The following is a 22157-nucleotide window of genomic DNA, read 5'->3' as shown; positions in this document are numbered from 1 at the left end:
ACTATATGTAGATGAGTGTCTTAGGGTAAGTAAGTCTTATTTTTATTTATAACACTCAAAGCTATGGTGGGCACTTTATATGTAAAGTTCTAAATATATGTGTTTAAACTTATATTTGCCATGATTCAGGATATTCAGTATTCCTTCATTCAGACGGTCAGTTTAAATTTTTTGGGAAAATGCATATGAAGTAAAATTATTTTTCTTACCTAAATTCTTTCCCAAGTAACATGTTTATAATTGGAAGTTTTCTTCCTTCAATTTAAGCCATTTAAAAGATCAGTCAGTTCCCCAAATTTGCATGTAGGTGCGGTTCTTATTCCAGCTTAGCTGGTAAGGGGCAGGTTAAGACTTTTTTTTTTTAAATTTTGGCTTAATTCGGTCCAAACATCTGTGAGAAGTCTTTTTTTCTCTAACATATTCCGGCTATTCCAGTAAGGCTCACACTTTCTTGAAGTGTGTTTCAGACCTGTATGTATTGGGTACTTTTGAAGCGCGGCTGGTCACCCATTGGGGCTCAAGGCGCTGCTCAGACCTGGAGTTTTCTGGGGTATTTATACCAGTTCCATTTTAGGAACAGGGTTTGGGGGTTTTATTCAAAACTTCATTGTCCCAAAGATAGAAAATCTTTTTGAATTATCATAAGTGTACCATCTTTTAGAATGGTGTTTATATGGTCTATTCTGCCTTTTTGGTCAGTGATTGCATTATTTGTTTACAATAGATGCATATCTACATTTTCTGTTTTCATTCAGATTATTTTCATTTTCTGAGATTCTTTTTTTTTGATAAAGCATTAACAATTTGTTGCTTTTCCTTCTGGTCTAGCGACAGCTCTAAGAATCTTTTCAAGGTTCTCAGTGGTTACTTATTTGGACGGTCTCGTGTTACTGGCTCAGTCTTTTCGTTCTGCGGAATCTCATACGATTCAACTTTTGTTGTTTCTTCAAGACATGGTTAGAGGATCTTTTTTATCAAAAGCTCCTTGATTCCTCACACAAGGGTCACCTTTTTTAGGTTTCCAGATAGATTGTGTCAATGTCTTTTTGTCTCTAACAGACAAGTGACAATTTTATTGGTTTCTGTTTGTCGGAACCTTCAGTCTCTTATTTCTTTCAGTTGCTATTTATGCATGGAAGTTTTAGGTCTCATGGCTGCAGCATTGGATTTAATTCCCTTTGCTCATTTTCATAGGAAACTTTCCAGTTTTTTATGCTGAATTAATGGTGCAGGGATTCTAGGATATCACTTTTTTTATATCTTTGAATCCCAATGTTTAACTATCTTTGAATCTGTTAAAATTTTAATTTTTAAATCTGTTATTTTTTTACTTCCAGGTCAACAGGAACAGGAAGTAGAGGTTACTTTTTTTCTTCCAGGTCAACAGGAATAGGAAGTAGAGGTTATTTTTTGGCCCCCAGCTAATACTGGCACTTATTGGCCAGTAATAGCTATAAAAGGAACTACCATGCTAATCCATCTATAGTCTTGATAAAGGCCCAGTTCTTAGGGCCGAAACGCGTTGACATATATGGTAAGCTTCTTTTTAATTACTGACTAAGTTTGAATAGCAGTTTTGCACTATGTTATATTTGTTTTATTACAGGTATATCTTTGAATGAATTGATCCCTGAGACATAGGATCCATTTCTGTATTTTATCATCGTTTACACACAGGAATAACTTTTTAGGAGCATCTCTTCACATCTTGAATTCACATAAGGGTAACTTTATAAGTGTGTTATTCACTTTAACACATCCTAAATATTCATTTGGATTATTTTTTCAAATTTTTTTCCTTTCTTTTTTCATTTTTGTGTACACACATTTTTGATTATTCACGCCTACTTCATCACATCTTTTCAGGATTTTTTGGATATTCTCAATTTGAAATTTGATTTGAAAACCACTACGTTTTTCTTTTTTACACACGTCATCATTTCACTGTTTATCGAGGGATATATAAGGATAACTGTTTTAAAATTGAATCTTCATATTGGACATTCACTCTATGGAAAGAATTTAAAGTTTGGGACCTACATATTTATGGACACCTACTCAGTAAATTGATGTTTTTATATATTTATATTTTTTATCCAACCATCAACAGCTGTTTTATTGTAATTTATTTTGTGATTAAGATTGTATATTGTTGTGGTTTTTAACCACAATTGTATTGTGTTTTATATAGATATATGCATATTTTATTGTTAATTTTAAGTGGATCCACTTTTGTATCTTGTTTGTATATTTTAGCTATAAGTAGCTTATAAAATATTTTATATACCCCTATAGAATTTTAATATATTTTTTATTTAAATAATCTTGTCACTACTAGTGTCTTAGCCTTTTAGGAGGCGCTCTGTGTATTTATTTTTAGCACTACGTTTAACTATCTTTGATTTGGTGGTTAGATCACAATCATTTAGTTCTACGGGTCTCTTCGGTGATCACTACAGATGCGAGTCTTTTAGGTTGGGAGACTGTCTGGGGATCTTTGTCAGCACAAGGGGTTTGGAAATCTCAGGAGGCGAGATTACCATTTGATATTTTGGAACTCCGTGCATTATCAGAGTTCTTCAGTTTTGGCTTCTTTTTGAAGAAAGAAGTTTATTGTTTTTCAGACAGACAATGTCACAACTGTGGTGTATGTCAATCATCAGGGTGGGACTCAGTCCTTAGGCTGTGAAAGTACCTGATATTTGCTTGGGCTAAATCCAGCTCCTGTCTAATTTCTGTGGTTCATTTCCCAGGTATAGACAATTGGGAAGCGGATTATCTCTGTCAATCAAGCTTTACATCCGGGAGAATGGTCTCTTTACCCAGATGTATTTTTTTTTCAAATTGTTCAGATGTGAGGGCTTCCAGAAATAGATCTGATGGCATCTCATCTAAACAAGGAACTTCCCAGGGGCCTATTCAGGTCCGGGGATCCTCAGGCGGAAGCAGTGTATGCATTGACATTTCCTTGGAGTTATCAATCTGACTATATTTTTTCGCCTCTGGTTCTTTTTAGAGTGATTTTCAAAATCATCAGGGAGCAATCTTTTGTGTTGCTGGTGGCTCTAGCATGGCCGCACAGGTTTTGGTATATGGTTCTTGTTCGGATGTCCAGTTGCCAATGTTGGTCACTTCCATTTAAGGCCAGACCTTGTATCTTAATATTGATTTTTTTTTTTCCCATCAGGAACTCAAATTATTTGATGGTATGGAAATTTAACGCTTAGTACTTAGTCATAGAAGTTTCTCTGACTCAGTGATCAATACTATGTTGCAGGCTTGTAAATCTGTGTATAGTAAGATTTATTATAGAGTTTGGAAGATTTACATCTCATGATGCTCTTCTCATAAATTCTCTTGGCATTCTTTTAGAATTCCTAGGATTGTAGTTTCTTCAGGTTGGTTTGGATAAGGGTTTTTGTCTGCAAGTTCCTTGAAAGGACAAATCTCTGCTTTTTCTGTGCAGTTTTCACAGAAAAATTTGCTAATCTTTCTGTTCATTGTTTTGTTCAGGCTTTGGTTCGTATCAATCCTGTCATTAAGCCAATTTCTCCTCCTTGGAGTCTTAATTTTGGTTCTGAGGGCTTTACAGGCTCTTCCGTTTGAGCATATGCTTTCTTTGGACATTTAGACATCTCTTCAGCTAGAACAGTTTTTGAATTATCTGCTTTTTCTTGTGAGTCCTTTTTCTGATTTTTCATCAGGATAAGGTGGTTTTGCTGTCTTCATTTCAATTTTTACCTAAAGTTTTGAATTTTAACAACATTAGTAGAGGAATTATTGTCTCTTCCTTGTGTCCTAATCCTAAGAATTCTTTGGAAAGATTCTTACATTCTTTGGATGTGGTAAGAGTTTTGAAATATTATGTTGAAGCTACTCAGATTTCAGAAAGACTTATAGTCTATTTGTTATCTTTTCTGGTTTTAGGAAAGGTCAGGCGGCCTCTGTCATTTCTTTGGCATTTTGGTTAAAGCTTTTTTGATTCATCATGCTTATTTGGAGTCGGGTTAATCCCCGCCTCAGAGGATTACGGCTCATTCTACTAGGTCAGTTTCTACTTCCTGGGCTTTTAAGAAAGAAGCTTCTGTTGATCAGATTTGCAAAGTAACGACTTGGTAGAATTTAGTTAAAGTATGCAAAGAAGACCTTTTTGTTTTCTCTTCTTCAGAAGCAGTTTTTGGTAGAATAGTACTTCAGGCAGCTGTTTCAGTTTGATTCTTCTGCTTATAATTTCAGTTTTTTTCATTATAAAAATTGAAACTTTTGATTTGGGTAGTGGATTAATTTTTCAGCGGAATTGGCTGTCTTTATTATCCCTCCCTCTCTAGTGACTCTTGCGTGGAAGTTCCACATCTTGGGTATCTGCTATCCCATACGTCACTAGCTCATGGACTCTTGCTAATTACATGAAAGAAAACATAATTTATGTAAGAACTTACCTGATTAATTTCTTTCATATTAGCAAGCGTCCATGAGGCCCACCCTTTTTGTGGTGGTTATGATTTTTTTGTATAAAGCACAATTATTCCAATTCCTTATTTTTCGCTCCTTTCTTATCACCCCACTTCTTGGCTATTCGTTAAACTGAATTGTGGGTGTGGTGAGGGGTGTATTTATAGGCATTTTAAGGTTTGGGAAACTTTGCCCCTCCTGGTAGGATTGTATATCCCATACGTCACTAGCTCATGGACTCTTGCTAATATGAAAGAAATGAATTATCAGGTAAGTTCTTACATTGTTTTTTTAAGATATTCAGAATTGTGGTTGGGACTGTAAAATACCGCAAGTAATGTTTTTCCATATAGTTGGCATACTTCATATAAATATCTTGCCGGGTCTTGAAGCATTCTAAAAAGTGGTTGTACATTAAAGGGACATGAAACCCCAAATTTCTTTCATGATTTAGAAGCAAATAGTGTTTAAAAGCACATGCTCTATTTAAATTGCTTCATGCTCTGTATCTTTGGTTGTAAAGCATATCTAGGTAGGCTCAGGAGTGTCAATAAATTCTTGGTCGCTAGCGGTTGATTGGTGGATGCACAAAAATGCCTCTTCATTGGTTCACCAGATATCTTAAGTTAGTTCCCAGTAGTGCATACTTGCTCCTTCAAAAAGGAATACAAAGTGAATTAAGCACATTAGATACAATAAGTACATAGGAAATTTCTTTAAAATCGCATGTTCTATTTGGTTTCATGTCCCTTTAATTTCTCATGATTCAAACATTTTTCTTTTTAACATATTTAAGCTCAACTGGAGCTTTTTTGTAAGTATTAGATTTGTTTAGGTTGAACTTGATAGACTTTGTTCAACCTCATTTACTTTTTTTTATACATGTTCCTTTAACAATTAAAGGGGCATTATGGTGAATTGTGTATTAAAAGATTTCATTTTAAAACTCAACTAGTTACAGCAAATCAAACACATCATAACCTGTATACATTAACTTTTCAAAGCTGTAAGGTGGGGGAGTTAATACAAAAGTTTTGATAAGCAAACATTGAACGTTGTTCACCTTTCTAGTCTTCTTCACACTAGTCTGTTGCTTCTGTTATAGAAGCAGAGCGTTACAGCTAATCTGAAACTACCTGTGGTGGAGAGAAGGCAGTGTGAGCCTGTAATCTCTAGAAGCTAGCATTGCAGCTTCTGATTGACTGTGCTCCTATAGCAGAAGTGACAGTGCTGGACAAGAAAAGCATTTAAACCTGTTTATCCTGACTACATTTATTTTTAATTCAATTTAACATCATTGGATAGGCAAGTATGTAAATAGGTTGTCTGATTTTTATGGTACTAGTGTCCCTTTTAAAGTTTATATTATGTCATAAATTCAAGTGGTTAATGTTGGGTAGTTTTGAGTATGACCTGTTTCTGCTACTATTTTTTAGTTTTTAGTATGCTTAACAGCCCACTGGGAAAGCAGTCACCAATGGGATTCCTGCCTATGGATCCGATTGGCTCTGACCTAGCTGAGAAGTACTCCGCTCCGATGCTGCGTGGCTCTCGACTGGACAGCCGCTCAATTTTAGACTCTCGTTCCAGCAGTCCATCTGACTCCGACACTAGTGGGTTCAGCTCCGGTTCAGATCATCTCTCAGACCTGATTGTAAGTGACATGTAAATTGTTCATCTTTAATAGTAACTTAATTGCATATAATCTCCTAAATTGGTAACATTTTATGATTTCAACATTTCCTGGCAGAAAAAGTAAAAAAACCTTTCAAAACATTATTTCTAATTCATGCTCCAGTTAGTCTCTTCTGGCTTTTTTTCTTTACTTTTGTAGGGCTCATTTGGCTATTTACAGATTTTACCATATTGCATTAAAGCGGTACAAAACACGAGTCCACGGATTCATCCTTGTGGGGATATTATCCTCCTAACAGGAAGTGGCAAAGAGCAGCAGAGCTGTATATATATATAGCTCCTCCCTTCTCTCCACACCCAGTCATTCTCTTTGTCTATACTAGTAATAGGAAGAGGTTAAGTGAAAGAGGTGTTAAAATAGTTTTTATTTTTTCAATCAAAATTTTTTTGTTTTAAATGCTACCGGTGAGTACTATTTTTCCTCAAACAGCATATGGAAGATTTCTGCCTGGAGGTTGATCTTAGCAGTTGTCACTAAGATCCAGATGAGTTCCCACAGAATGACTGAGGAGTACTAGAGAAGCTTTAGTGTGGGGAACGTTTTCATGCTACAAGCATTGAGGTATGTTCAGTCATTTATTTCTGAAGAGACTGATATTTCAGAACAGACTGACATAGTTCCCATGAGGGAAGGGGTAAGCAGTAAACCTATAGATAGAAGGGGTATTACTGGAGACCTGTGTGTGAATAGTTTATGGGCTAAATGCAGTAAGATGATGGCTGCCTGGTTAGACACTGGGGCAGCATAACTTTTTTATTGGCACAAACTGTCTTATAATCACTGGTGCTGGGGGTTTCACTTGGCTTATTGTACATTTAGGATACTTAAACCCACATGGTTAGTTAATATACCGCTTCATTGCAGGGTTTTTTTTAGGCTGAGAGCACATCGCATGTGATGGGCGGTGCCTAATTTCTTCTGTTATGTGTGATCAGTCCACGGGTCATCATTACTTCTGGGATATAACTCCTCCCCAACAGGAAATGCAAGAGGATTCACCCAGCAGAGCTGCATATAGCTCCTCCCCTCTACGTCAGTCCCAGTCATTCTCTTGCACCCAACGACTAGATAGGATGTGTGAGAGGACTATGGTGATTATACTTAGTTTTTATGACTTCAATCAAAAGTTTGTTATTTTAAAATAGCACCGGAGCGTGTTATTACTTCTCTGGCAGAGTTTGAGGAAGAATCTGACAGAGATTTTTTACTATGATTTTAACCGGAGTCGTTAAGATCATATTGCTGTTCTCGACCATCTGAGGGAGGTAAAGGCTTCAGATCAGGGGACAGCGGGCAGATGAATCTGCATTGAGGTATGTGGCAGTTTTTATTTTCTGAATGGAATTGATGAGAAAAGCCTGCCATACCGTTAAAATGACATGTATGTATACACTTCAGTATTCTGGGGATGGTATTTCACCGGAACTACTGTGTTAAGGTCACTAATCCTTTTAATAACTATTCTCATGTTAAACGTTTTTGCTGGAATGTAGAATCGTTTACATTGCTGAGGTACTGTGTGAATAAATGTTTGGGCATTATTTCCACTTGGCAGTTTTTTGCTTTAATTGTGACAGTTTCGTTTCTCTTCACTGCTGTGTGGGAGAGGGAGGGGCCGTTTTTGGCGCTCTTTGCTACGCATCAAAAAATTCCAGTCAGCTACTTTTATATGTCCTGCATGATCCGGTTCATCTCTGACAGATCTCAGGGGTCTTCAAACTTCTTTGAAGGGAGGTAAATTCTCTCAGCAGAGCTGTGAGAATTCTTATAGTGACTGTGTATAAAAAACGTTGTTTTGTTTTTCTTATGTACAAATTTAATTAGTGTTGTTTTTTACTAATGGGAACAAACCTTTGCTAAAAGTTGTGTTGTTTTAAAATTTGATGCAATAACTGTTTTTCAGTTCATTATTTCAACTGTCATTTAATCGTTAGTACCTCTTTGAGGCACAGTACGTTTTTTGCTAAAAAAGATTATAACCAAGTTGTAAGTTTTTTGCTAGTGTGTTAAACATGTCTGTCTCAGAGGAAGATATCTGTGTCATTTGTTCCAATGCCAAGGTGGAGCCCAATAGAAATTTATGTACTAACTGTATTGATGCTACTTTAAATAAAAGTCAATCTGTACAATGTGAACAAATTTCACCAAACAGCGAGGGGAGAGTTATGCCGACTAACTCGCCTCACGCGACAGTACCTGCATCTCCCGCCCGGGAGGTGCGTGATATTTTGGCGCCTAGTACATCTGGGCGGCCATTACAGATAACATTACAAGATATGGCTACTGTTATGACTGAAGTTTTGTCTAAATTACCTGAACTAAGAGGCAAGCGTGATCACTCTGGGGTGAGAACAGAGTGCGCTGACAATGCTAGGGCCATGTCTGATACTGCGTCACAGCTCGCAGAGCATGAGGACGGAGAGCTTCATTCTGTGGGTGACGGTTCTGATCCAAACAGATTGGACTCAGATATTTCAAATTTTAAATTTAAATTGGAGAACCTCCGTGTACTACTAGGGGAGGTCTTAGCAGCTCTCAACGATTGTAACACTGTTGCAATACCAGAGAAACTGTGTAGGTTGGATAAATACTTTGCGGTACCGGCGAGTACTGACGTTTTTCCTATACCTAAGAGACTAACTGAAATTGTTACTAAGGAGTGGGATAGACCCGGTGTGCCGTTCTCACCCCCTCCAATATTTAGAAAGATGTTTCCAATAGACGCCACCACTCGGGACTTATGGCAAACGGTCCCCAAGGTGGAGGGAGCAGTTTCTACTTTAGCTAAGCGTACCACTATCCCGGTGGAGGATAGCTGTGCTTTCTCAGATCCAATGGATAAAAAATTAGAGGGTTACCTTAAGAAAATGTTTGTTCAACAAGGTTTTATATTACAACCCCTTGCATGTATCGCGCCGATTACGGCTGCGGCAGCATTTTGGATTGAGTCGCTTGAAGAGAACCTTAGTTCCTCTACGCTAGACGACATTACGGACAGGCTTAGAGTCCTTAAACTAGCTAATTCTTTCATTTCGGAGGCCGTAGTACATTTAACCAAACTTACGGCTAAGAACTCAGGATTCGCCATACAGGCACGCAGGGCACTGTGGCTAAAATCCTGGTCAGCTGATGTTACTTCTAAGTCCAAATTACTTAATATACCTTTCAAGGGGCAGTCCTTATTCGGGCCCGGTTTGAAAGAAATTATCGCTGACATTACGGGAGGTAAGGGCCACGCCCTACCTCAAGACAAGGCCAAAGCTAAGGCTAGACAGTCTAATTTTCGTCCCTTTCGGAATTTCAAAACAGGAGCAGCATCAACCTCCACTGCACCAAAACAGGAAGGAGCTGTTGCTCGTTACAGGCAAGGCTGGAAGCCTAACCAGTCCTGGAACAAAAGCAAGCAGGCCAGGAAACCTGCTGCTGCCCCAAAGACAGCATGAACCGAGAGCCCCCGATCCGGGACCGGATCTAGTAGGGGGCAGACTCTCTCTCTTCGCCCAGGCCTGGGCAAGAGATGTTCAGGATCCCTGGGCACTAGAGATCATATCTCAGGGATACCTTCTAGACTTCAAATTATCTCCCCCAAGAGGGAGATTTCATCTGTCAAGGTTGTCAACAAACCAGATAAAGAAAGAGCGTTTCTACGCTGCGTACAAGATCTGTTAACAATGGGAGTGATCCATCCGGTTCCGTGGTCGGAACAAGGACAAGGGTTCTACTCAAACCTGTTTGTGGTTCCCAAAAAAGAGGGAACTTTCAGGCCAATCTTAGATTTAAAGACTCTAAACAAATTCCTAAGAGTTCCATCGTTCAAAATGGAAACTATTCGGACAATTTTACCCATGATCCAAGAGGGTCAGTACATGACCACAGTGGATTTAAAGGATGCTTACCTTCACATACCGATCCACAAAGATCATCACCGGTATCTAAGGTTTGCCTTCTTAGACAGGCACTACCAGTTTGTAGCTCTTCCATTCGGATTGGCTACGGCTCCAAGAATCTTCACAAAGGTTCTGGGTGCCCTTCTAGCGGTACTAAGACCGCGAGGGATTTCGGTAGCTCCGTACCTAGACGACATTCTAATACAAGCTTCAAGCTTTCAAACTGCCAAGTCTCATACAGAGTTAGTTCTGGCATTTCTAAGGTCGCATGGATGGAAAGTGAACGAAAAGAAGAGTTCTCTCTTTCCTCTCACAAGAGTTCCATTCTTGGGGACTCTTATAGATTCTGTAGAAATGAAGATTTACCTGACAGAAGACAGGTTAACAAAACTTCAAAATGCATGCCGCGTCCTTCATTCCATTCAACACCCGTCAGTAGCTCAATGCATGGAGGTGATCGGCTTAATGGTAGCGGCAATGGACATAGTACCTTTTGCACGCCTACACCTCAGACCGCTGCAACTATGCATGCTAAGTCAGTGGAATGGGGATTACTCAGATTTGTCCCCTACTCTGAATCTGAATCAAGAGACCAGAAATTCTCTTCTATGGTGGCTTCATCGGCCACACCTGTCCAGGGGAATGCCATTCAGCAGGCCAGACTGGACAATTGTAACAACAGACGCCAGCCTACTAGGTTGGGGCGCTGTCTGGAATTCTCTGAAGGCTCAGGGACTATGGAATCAGGAGGAGAGTCTCCTTCCAATAAACATTCTGGAATTGAGAGCAGTTCTCAATGCCCTTCTGGCTTGGCCCCAGTTAATAACTCGGGGGTTCATCAGGTTTCAGTCGGACAACATCACGACTGTAGCTTACATCAACCATCAGGGAGGGACAAGAAGCTCCCTAGCAATGATGGAAGTATCAAAGATAATTCGCTGGGCAGAGTCTCACTCTTGCCACCTGTCAGCAATCCACATCCCGGGAGTGGAGAACTGGGAGGCGGATTTCTTGAGTCGCCAGACTCTTCATCCGGGGGAGTGGGAACTTCATCCGGAGGTCTTTGCCCAAATACTTCGACGTTGGGGCAAACCAGAGATAGATCTCATGGCGTCTCGCCAGAACGCCAAACTTCCTCGCTACGGGTCCAGATCCAGGGATCCGGGAGCAGTTCTGATAGATGCTTTGACAGCACCTTGGAACTTCAGGATGGCTTATGTGTTTCCACCCTTCCCGCTGCTTCCTCGATTGATTGCCAAAATCAAACAGGAGAGAGCATCAGTAATTCTAATAGCACCTGCTTGGCCACGCAGGACTTGGTATGCAGATCTAGTGGACATGTCATCCTGTCCGCCTTGGTCTCTACCTCTGAGACAGGACCTTCTGATACAGGGTCCATTCAAACATCAAAATCTAACTTCTCTGAAGCTGACTGCTTGGAAATTGAACGCTTGATTTTATCAAAACGTGGTTTTTCTGAGTCGGTTATTGATACCCTGATTCAGGCTAGGAAGCCTGTTACCAGAAGGATTTACCATAAAATATGGCGGAAATACCTATACTGGTGCGAATCCAAAGGTTACTCCTGGAGTAAGGTTAGGATCGCTAGGATATTGTCTTTTCTACAAGAAGGTTTAGAAAAGGGTTTATCAGCTAGTTCATTAAAGGGACAGATTTCAGCTCTGTCCATCTTGTTACACAGACGTCTGTCAGAAAATCCAGACGTCCAGTCCTTTTGTCAGGCTTTAGCTAGGATCAAGCCTGTGTTTAAAGCTGTTGCTCCACCATGGAGTTTAAACTTAGTTCTTAACGTTTTACAGGGTGTTCCGTTTGAACCCCTTCATTCCATTGATATAAAAATGTTATCTTGGAAAGTTCTGTTTTTAATGGCTATTTCCTCGGCTCGAAGAGTCTCTGAGTTATCAGCCTTACATTGTGATTCCCCTTATCTGATTTTTCACTCAGACAAGGTAGTTCTGCGTACTAAACCTGGGTTCTTACCTAAGGTAGTCACTAACAGGAACATCAATCAAGAGATTGTTGTCCCATCCTTGTGTCCAAATCCTTCTTCAAAGAAGGAACGTCTTTTACACAATCTGGATGTAGTTCGTGCCCTCAAGTTCTACTTGCAGGCAACTAAAGATTTTCGCCAAACTTCTTCCTTGTTTGTCGTTTACTCTGGACAGAGGAGAGGTCAAAAAGCTTCTGCTACCTCTCTCTCTTTTTGGCTTCGTAGCATAATACGTTTAGCCTATGAGACTGCTGGACAGCAGCCTCCTGAAAGAATTACAGCTCACTCCACTAGAGCTGTGGCTTCCACTTGGGCCTTTAAGAATGAGGCCTCTGTTGAACAGATTTGCAAGGCTGCAACTTGGTCTTCGCTTCATACTTTTTCCAAATTTTACAAATTTGACACTTTTGCTTCTTCGGAGGCTATTTTTGGGAGAAAGGTTCTTCAGGCAGTGGTTCCTTCTGTATAATGAGCCTGCCTATCCCTCCCGTCATCCGTGTACTTTTGCTTTGGTATTGGTATCCCAGAAGTAATGATGACCCGTGGACTGATCACACATAACAGAAGAAAACATAATTTATGCTTACCTGATAAATTCCTTTCTTCTGTTGTGTGATCAGTCCACGGCCCGCCCTGTTTTAAGGCAGGTAAATATCTTTTAAATTATACTCCAGTCACCACTTCACCCTTGGTTACTCCTTTCTCGTTGTTTCTTGGTCGAATGACTGGGACTGACGTAGAGGGGAGGAGCTATATGCAGCTCTGCTGGGTGAATCCTCTTGCATTTCCTGTTGGGGAGGAGTTATATCCCAGAAGTAATGATGACCCGTGGACTGATCACACAACAGAAGAAAGGAATTTATCAGGTAAGCATAAATTATGTTTTTCACGCCTCAGATGCGCTTTTGAACTTCACAAGAAGGCAGCAAACTTCAGCTTTGGTTGGGCCCAAACTAGAGAGGCTACCGGAGTCATAGTGAGACTTGTCAGACCCCTGAGGGCAGGTAGGCGCAACAGAGCTGTGGCGAGGTGCAGGGGGTTGTTGTTTTTCATAACGTTTTGGGAATAACGTTTTTTTCTTAGAGGGTTGGTTTGTCCCTTACTTGTGGTGCAATATTAGGCTACAATATAAAAAGGATATATGCTAAAATTGTGAAAGTTCTAGCATTTTTAAGCAGATTTGCAAAGATTGTGTGCTTTTTTACTCTTAAAGGCGCAGTACCATTTTTTCAAACTTGGTGTTTTTTTCAATAAAGTGTTCAAGACTTTTTGTGGTTATTACTAGCCTGTTCAACATGTCTGAAATTGAGGAAAGTCAATGCTCTGTGTTTAGAAGCCATTGTGGAACCCCCAATTACATTGTCCCTCTTGTACTGAAAGGGTCTTACTTTTATCACCTAAAATATGTTCTTTGCAATGTATGTCTCAGGATGATTCTCAGTCGGAAGAAAATCAGGTTATGCCATCCAATTCTCCCCAAGTGTAGCAACCTTTAACGCACGCTCAAGCGACGCCAAGTACTTCTAGTGCGTCTAATTATTTTACCCTGCAAGATATGGCTGCAGTTATGTCTACTACCCTTACAGAGGTATTATCTAAACTGCCAGGTTTACAGGGTAAGTGCAGTAGGTCAGGTATTAAGGTAAATGCTGAGCCCTCTGATGCTTTATTGGCCATTTCCGATGTACCCTCAGTGTTCTGATTTGGGGGTCAGGGAATTGCTTTCTGAGGGAGAGCTTTCAGATTCAGGAAATGTTACCTCAGACGGATTTGGACGTGATGTCCTTTAAATTTAGGCTTGAACACCTCTGCCTGTTACTTCGGGAGGTTTTAGAGACACTGGATGATTTTGACCCTATTGTGATACCACTGAAGAAAGTATGTAAGATGGATAAATATCTAGCGGTACCTACTTACACTGATGTTTTTCCAGTCCCTACAAATTTTGGACATTGTGACAAAGGAATGGGATAGACCAGGCATTCAGTTCTCTCCCCCTCCTACTTTTAAGAAAATGTTTCCTATATCTGACACCATTCGGTATTCTTGGCAAACGGTCCCTAAGGTGGAGGGAGCTATTTCTATCCTAGCTAAGCGTACAACTATACCTATTGAGGACAGTTGTGCTTTCAAAGATCCTATGGATAAAAAAATTAGAGGGTCTTCTAAAGAAATTGTTCATTCATCAGGGTTTTCTTCTACAACCTATAGCGTGCATTGTTCCAGTTACTACTGCAGCAGCTTTTTGGTTTGAGGCTCTAGAGGAGTCTCTTAAGGTTGAGACCCCATTAGATGATATTTTGGATAGAATTAAGGCTCTCAAGCTGGCTAATTCTTTTATTACCGATGCCGCTTTTCAAATGGCTAAATTAGCGGCAAAAAATACAGGTTTTGCCATTTTAGCGTGTAGAGCGTTATGGCTTAAATCTTGGTCTGCTGATGTGTCATCAAAATCTAAGCTTTTAGCTATTCCTTTTTAAAGCTAAGACCCTATTCGGGCCTGCATTGATGGAAATTATTGCTGACATTACTGGAGGTAAAGGTCATGCCCTGCCTCAAGACAAGACTTAAGGTGAGGGCTAAACAAAATTTTCGTTCCTTTTGAAACTTTAAATTAATTTGTCCAGTTCCAAAACTAGGACAGGGGTTTTACTCAAATCTGTTCGTGGTTCCCAAAAAAGAGGGAACTTCCAGACTGAGAAATTTGTTTAGGCACTTTAGATCTAAAATCAGAGTCCCATCGTTCAAGATGGAGACTATACGAACAATTTTACCAATGATCCAGGAGGGTCAATATATGACCACCGTGGATCTGAAGGATGCCTATCTTCACATTCCTATCCACAAGGATCATCATCAGTTTCTAAGGTTCGCCTTTCTGGATGAACACACTCGGTTTTTGGCCCTCCCCTTCGGGTTGGCTACAGCTCCTAGAATCTTCACAAAGGTGCTAGGGTCCCTTCTGGCGGTTCTCAGGCCGCGGGGCATAGCAGTGGCGCCCTATCTAGACAATATTTTGATTCAGGCGTCAACTTATCTGATTAAATCTCACACGGACATCGTGTTGGCATTTCTAAGAACTCGCGGTTGGAAAGTGAATATAGAAAAGAGTTCACTGGTTCCACTAACAAGAGTTCCCTTCTTGGGAACTCTGAGACTCGGTAGACATGAAAATATTTCTGACGGAAGTCAAAAAGTCATAGATTCTAAATACTTGCTGAGCGCTTCAGTCCATTTCTCGGCCATCAGTGGCTCAGTGTATGGAGGTCATTGGATTAATGGTAGCAGCAATGGACATCGTTCCGTTTGCACGCTTTCATCTCAGACCACTGCAGCTGTGCATGCTCAGTGGAATGGGGATTATGCAAATTTATCTCCTCAGATAAATCTGGACCTAGAGACCAGAGACTCATCTTTGGTGGTTGTCAAAGGATCATCTGTCCCAGGGAATGTGCTTCCGCAGGCCAGCATGGGTCATAGTGACAACTGACGCCAGCCTCTTGGGCTGGGGTGCAGTCTGGAATTCCCTGAAGGCTCAGGGTGTTTGGACTCAGGCGTCTCTCCTACTAATCAATATTCTGGAACTGAGAGCAATATTCAACGCGCTTCAGGCGTGGCCTCAGTTGGCTTTGGCCAAATTCATAAGACTCCAGTCGGACAATATCACGACAGTAGCATACATCAATCATCAAGGGGGAACATGGAGTTCTCTAGCGATGATGGAGGTTTCAAATATCATCCGATGGGCGGAGGCTCTATCAGCAATCTATATCCCAGGAGTCGAGAACTGGGAAGCGGATTTTCTAAGTCGTCAGACTTTTCATCCGGGGGAGTGGGAACTCCATCCGGAGGTGTTTGCATCATTGATTAGTCAATGGGGCACACCGGAATTTGATCTGATGGCATCTCGTCAGAATGCCAAACTTCCTCGTTACGGGTCCAGGTCAAGGGATCCCCAAGCTGTACTGATAGATGCTCTAGCAGTACCTTGGTCGTTCAACCTGGCTTATGTTTTTCCACCATTTCCTCTCCTGCCTCGTGTGATTGCAAGAATCAAACAGGAGAGAGCTTCAGTAATCCTAATAGCGCCTGCATGGCACGCAGGACTTGGTATGCAGATCTAGTGGTCATGTCCTCTCTGCCACCGTGGAAACTTCCGTTGAGACAGGACCTTCTCATTCAAGGTCCGTTCCAACATCCAAATCTAAATTCTCTGCAGCTGACTGCCTGGATATTGAACGCTTGATCTTATCTAAGCGGGGATTCTCTGAGTCGGTCATTGATACTTTGATTCAGGCTCGCAAGCCTGTCACTAGAAAGATTTACCATAAGATATGGCGTAAATGTTTGTTGGTGCGAATCCAAGCCCTACTCATGGAGTAGGGTTAGTATTCCTAGGATTTTGTCCTTTCTCCAAGACTGATTGGAGAAGGGGTTATCAGCTATTTCCTTAAAGGGACACATTTCTGCTTTGTCAATTCTACTACATAAGCGTCTGGCGGATGTCCCAGACGTTCAGTCTTTTTGTCAGGCTTTAATCAGAATCAAGCCTGTATTTAAACCTTTTGATCTGCCATGGAGTTTGAATTTAGTTCTTAATGTTTTTCAAGGGGTTCCATTTGAACCCATGCATTCCATAGATATTAAGCTTTTTTTCTTGGAAGGTTTTTTTTTTTAGTTGCCATCTCTTCTGCTCGAAGAGTTTCTGAGCTTTCTGCGTTACAATGTGATTCGCATTTTCTTATATTCCATTCTGATAAGGTGGTTTTACGTACTAAACCTGGATTCCTTCCTAAGGTTGTTTCAAATAAGAATATTAATCAGGATAATGTTCCTCCTTTGTGTCCTAATCCTTCTAAGAAGGAGCGTCTGTTACATAACTTGGATGTGGTTTGTGCCTTGAAGTTTTACTTACAAGCGACCAAGGATTTCCGCCTAACATCTTCTCTATTCGTTGTTTGCTCTGAAAAGCGTAGGGGTCAAAAAGCTACGCCTACCTCTTTCTTTTTGGCTGAAAAGCATCATCCGCCTAGCATATGAGACTGCTGGACAGCAGCCTCCTGAAAGGATTATGGCTCATTCTACTAGAGCTGTGGCTTCCACATGGGCTTTTAAAAACGATGCTTCTGTTGAACAGATTTGTAAGGCTGCGACTTGGTCCTCCCTTCATACTTTTTCCAAATTTTCCAAATTTGATACTTTTGCTTCTTCTGAGGCTGTTTTTGGGAGAAAAGTTCTTCAAGCAGTGGTGCCTTCCGTTTAGGTATCTGTCTTGTCCCTCCCGTTCATCCGTGTCCTGTTGCTTTGGTATTGTATCCCACAAGTAAGGATGAAATCCGCGGACTCGTATCTTGTAGAAGAAAAGGAAATTTATGCTTACCTGATGAATTGATTGCTTCTACGATACGAGTCCACGGCCCTCCCTGTAGTTTTAGACAGATTATATTTTTTTAAAACTTCCGTCACCTCTGCACCTTTTAGCTTTTCTCTTCCTATACCTTCGGTCGAATAACTGGGGGTGGAGAGAAGGGAGGAGCTATATATACAGCTCTGCTGTGGTGCTCTTTGCCACTTCCTGTTATCAGGAGGATAATATCCCCAAAAGTAAGGATGAATCCGTGGACTCGTCGTATCGTAGAAGAAATCAATTTATCAGGTAAGCATAAATTTCCTTTCTCCAACATAGGTGTGTCCGGTCCACGGCGTCATCCTTACTTGTGGGATATTCTCTTCCCCAACAGGAAATGGCAAAGAGCCCAGCAAAGCTGGTCACATGATCCCTCCTAGGCTCCGCCTACCCCAGTCATTCTCTTTGCCGTTGTACAGGCAACATCTCCACGGAGATGGCTTAGAGTTTTTTAGTGTTTAACTGTAGTTTTTTATTATTCAATCAAGAGTTTGTTATTTTAAAATAGTGCTGGTATGTACTATTTACTCAGAAACAGAAAAGAGATGAAGATTTCTGTTTGTATGAGGAAAATGATTTTAGCACCGTAACTAAAATCCATGGCTGTTCCACACAGGACTGTTGAGAGCAATTAACTTCAGTTGGGGGAACAGTGTGCAGTCTCTTACTGCTTGAGGTATGACACATTCTAACAAGACGATGTAATGCTGGAAGCTGTCATTTTCCCTATGGGATCCGGTAAGCCATGTTTATTAAGATAGTAAATAAGGGCTTCACAAGGGCTTATTAAGACTGTAGACTTTTTCTGGGCTAAATCGATTCATTATTAACACATATTTAGCCTTGAGGAATCATTTATTCTGGGTATTTTGATATGATTATATCGGCAGGCACTGTTTTAGACACCTTATTCTTTAGGGGCTTTCCCTAATCATAGTCAGAGCCTCATTTTCGCGCCGGTATGGCGCACTTGTTTTTGAGGACAGCATGGCATGCAGCTGCATGTGTGTGGAGCTCTGATACATAGAAAAGTCTTTCTGAAGGCATCATTTGGTATCGTATTCCCCTTTGGGCTTGGTTGGGTCTCAGCAAAGCAGATTCCAGGGACTGTAAAGGGGTTAAATATAAAAACGGCTCCGGTTCCGTTATTTTAAGGGTTAAAGCTTCCAAATTTGGTGTGCAATACTTTTAAGGCTTTAAGACACTGTGGTGAAATTTTGGTGAATTTTGAACAATTCCTTCATACTTTTTCGCAATTGCAGTAATAAAGTGTGTTTAGTTTAAAATTTAAAGTGACAGTAACGGTTTTATTTTAAAACGTTTTTTGTGCTTTGTTATCAAGTTTATGCCTGTTTAACATGTCTGAACTACCAGATAGATTGTGTTCTGACTGTGGGGAAACCAAGGTTCCTTCTCATTTAACTATATGTATTTTATGTCATAAAAAAATTTAGTAAAAATGATGCCCAAGATGATTCCTCAAGTGAGGGGAGTAAGCATGGTACTGCATCATCCCCTCCTTCGTCTACACCAGTCTTGCCCATACAGGAGGCCCCTAGTACATCTAGTGCGCCAATACTCCTTACTATGCAACATTTAATGGCTGTAATGGATAATTCTATCAAAAACATTTTAGCCAATATGCCCACTTATCAGCGAAAGCGCGACTGCTCTGTTTTAGAAAATTCTGTAGAGCATGAGAACGCTGATGATATGGTTTCTGAAGGGCCCCTACACCAGTCTGAGGGGGCCAGGGAGGTTTTGTCTGAGGGAGAAATTTCAGATTCAGGAAACATTTCTCAACAAGCTGAACCTGATGTGATTACTTTTAAATTTAAGTTGGAACATCTCCGCGCTCTGCTTAAGGAGGTGTTATCCAATTTGGATGATTGTGATTATCTGGTCATTCCAGAACCACTATGTAAAATGGAAAAGTTCTTAGAGGCCCCGGGGCCCCCCGAAGCTTTTCCTATATCCAAGCGGGTGGCGTACATTGTTAGTAAAGAATGGGACAGGCCCGGTATACCTTTAGTACCTCCCCCCATATTTATAAAATTGTTTTCCTATAGTCGACCCCAGAAAGGACTGATGGCAGACAGTCCCCAAGGTCGAGGGGGCGGTTTCTACTCTACACAAGCGCGCCACTATACCCATAGAAGATAGTTGTGCTTTCCAAGATCCTATGGATAAAAAATTAGAAGGTCTGCTAAAGATGTTTGTTCAGCAAGGTTCCCTTCTACAACCAATTGCATGCATTGTCCCTGTCACTGCAGCCGCGTGTTTCTAGTTTGATGAGCTAGGAAAGGCGATTATTAGTAATTCTTCTTCTTATGAGGAGATTATGGACAGAATTCGTGCTCTTAAATTGGCTAATTCTTTCACCCTAGACGCCACCTTGCAATTGGCTAGGTTAGCGGCGAAAAAATTCTGGGTTTGCTATTGCGGCGCAGAGCGCTTTGGTTAAAGCGTCTTCCAAGAACAAATTGCTTGACATTCCTTTCAAGGGGAAAACACTCTTTGGCCCTGACTTGAAAGAGATTATCTCTGATATCACTGGGGGCAAGGGCCACGCCCTTCCTCAGGATAGGTCTTTTCAAGACCAAAAATAAACCTAAGTTTCGTCCCTTTCGCAGAAACGGATCAGCCCCAAGGGCTACGTCCTCTAAGCAGGAAGGTAATACTTCTCAAGCCAATCCAGCCTGGAGACCTATGCAAGGCTGGAACAAAGGAAAGCAGGCCAGGAAACCTGCCACTGCTACCAAGACAGCATGAAATGCGGGCCCCCGATCCGGGACCGGATCTGGTGGGGGGCAGACTCTCTCTCTTCGCTCAGGCAAGAGATGTTCTGGATCCTTGGGCGCTAGAAATAGTCTCCCAAGGTTATTCTCTGGAGTTCAAGGGGCTTCCTCCAAGGGGGAGGTTCCACAGGTCTCAGTTGTCTTCAGACCACATAAGAAGACAGGCATTCTTACATTGGGTAGAAGACCTGCTAAAAATGGGAGTGATTCATCCTGTTCCATTAGGAGAACAAGGGATGGGGTTCTACTCCAATCTGTTCATAGTTCCCAAAAAAGAGGGAACGTTCAGACCAATCTTAGATCTCAAGATCTTGAACAAGTTTCTCAAGGTTCCATCGTTCAAGATGGAAACCATTCGAACACTTCTTCCTTCCATCCAGGAAGGTCAATTCATGACCAAGGTGGATTTCAAGGATGCGTATCTACATATTCCTATCCACAAGGAACATCATCGGTTCCTAAGGTTTGCATTCCTGGACAAGCATTTCCAGTTCGTGGCATTTTCTTTCGGATTAGCCACTGCTTCTAGGATTTTCTCATAGGTACTAGGGTCCCTTCTGGCGGTGCTAAGACCAAGGGGCATTGCTGTAGTACCTTACTTGGACGACATTCTGATTCGAGCGTCGTCCCTTCCTCAAGTAAAGGCTCACACGGACATTGTCCTGGCCTTTCTCAGATCTCACGGATGGAAAGTGAACGTGGAAAAGAGTTCTCTATCTCCGTCAACGAGGGTTCCCTTCTTGGGAACTATAATAGACTCCTTAGAAATGAGGATTTTTCTGACAGAAGCCAGAAAAACAAAGCTTCTAGACTCTTGTCGGATACTTCATTCCGTTCCTCTTCCTTCCATAGCGCAGTGCATGGAAGTGATAGGTTTGATGGTAGCGGCAATGGACATAGTTCCTTTTGTGCGCATTCATCTAAGACCATTACAACTGTTCATGCTCAGTCAGTGGAATGGGGACTATTCAGACTTGTCTCCGAAGATACAAGTAAATCAGAGGACCAGAGATTCATTCCGTTGGTGGCTGTCCCTGGACAACCTGTCACAAGGGATGACCTTCCGCAGACCAGAGTGGGTCATTGTCACGACCGACGCCAGTCTGATGGGCTGGGGCGCGGTCTGGGGATCCCTGAAAGCTCAGGGTCTTTGGTCTCGGGTAGAATCTCTTCTACCGATAAATATTCTGGAACTGAGAGCGATATTCAATGCTCTCAAAGCTTGGCCTCGGCTAGCGAGGGCCAAGTTCATACATCAACCATCAGGGGGGAACAAGGAGTTCCCTAGCGATGGAAGAAGTGACCAAAATCATTCTATGGGCGGAGTCTCACTCCTGCCACCTGTCTGCTATCCACATCCCAGGAGTGGAAAATTGGGAAGCGGATTTTCTGAGTCGTCAGACATTGCATCCGGGGGAGTGGGAACTCCATCCGGAAATCTTTGCCCAAGTCACTCAACCGTGGGGCATTCCAGACATGGATCTGATGGCCTCTCGTCAGAACTTCAGAGTTCCTTACTACGGGTACAGATCCAGGGATCCCAAGGCGGCTCTAGTGGATGCACTAGTAGCACCTTGGACCTTCAAACTAGCTTATGTGTTCCCGCCGTTTCCTCTCATCCCCAGGCTGGTAGCCAGGATCAATCAGGAGAGGGCGTCGGTGATTTTGATAGCTCCTGCGTGGCCACGCAGGACTTGGTATGCAGATCTGGTGAATATGTCATCGGCTCCACCATGGAAGCTACCTTTGAGAGACCTTCTTGTTCTAGGTCCGTTCGACCCACTCCAGCTGACTGCTTGGAGATTGAACGCTTGATCTTATCAAAGCGAGGGTTCTCAGATTCTGTTATTAATACTCTTGTTCAGGCCTGAAAGCCTGTAACCAGAAAATTACCACATAATTTGGT

General features: G+C 41.5%; 1 protein-coding gene across 1 annotated transcript in view; it reads left to right on the top strand.

Moving 5' to 3' along the window:
* The first annotated feature begins 5860 nt into the window (after positions 1-5860).
* CPEB1 (cytoplasmic polyadenylation element binding protein 1) overlaps positions 5861-22157 on the top strand; it is a 387216-nt gene continuing 370919 nt past the window's right edge. Inside the window, exon 1 of the mRNA XM_053719311.1 lies at positions 5861-6106. Within this exon, the coding sequence (XP_053575286.1) occupies positions 5861-6106 (246 nt within the window). The remainder of the gene's footprint in view (positions 6107-22157) is intronic.

Source organism: Bombina bombina, chromosome 6 (assembly GCF_027579735.1).
Source record: "Bombina bombina isolate aBomBom1 chromosome 6, aBomBom1.pri, whole genome shotgun sequence".
In the NCBI taxonomy this organism is placed as follows: domain Eukaryota; kingdom Metazoa; phylum Chordata; class Amphibia; order Anura; family Bombinatoridae; genus Bombina; species Bombina bombina.
The sequence above is the reverse complement of the archived record's forward strand: the minus strand, read 5'-3'. Positions and strand labels throughout refer to the sequence as shown.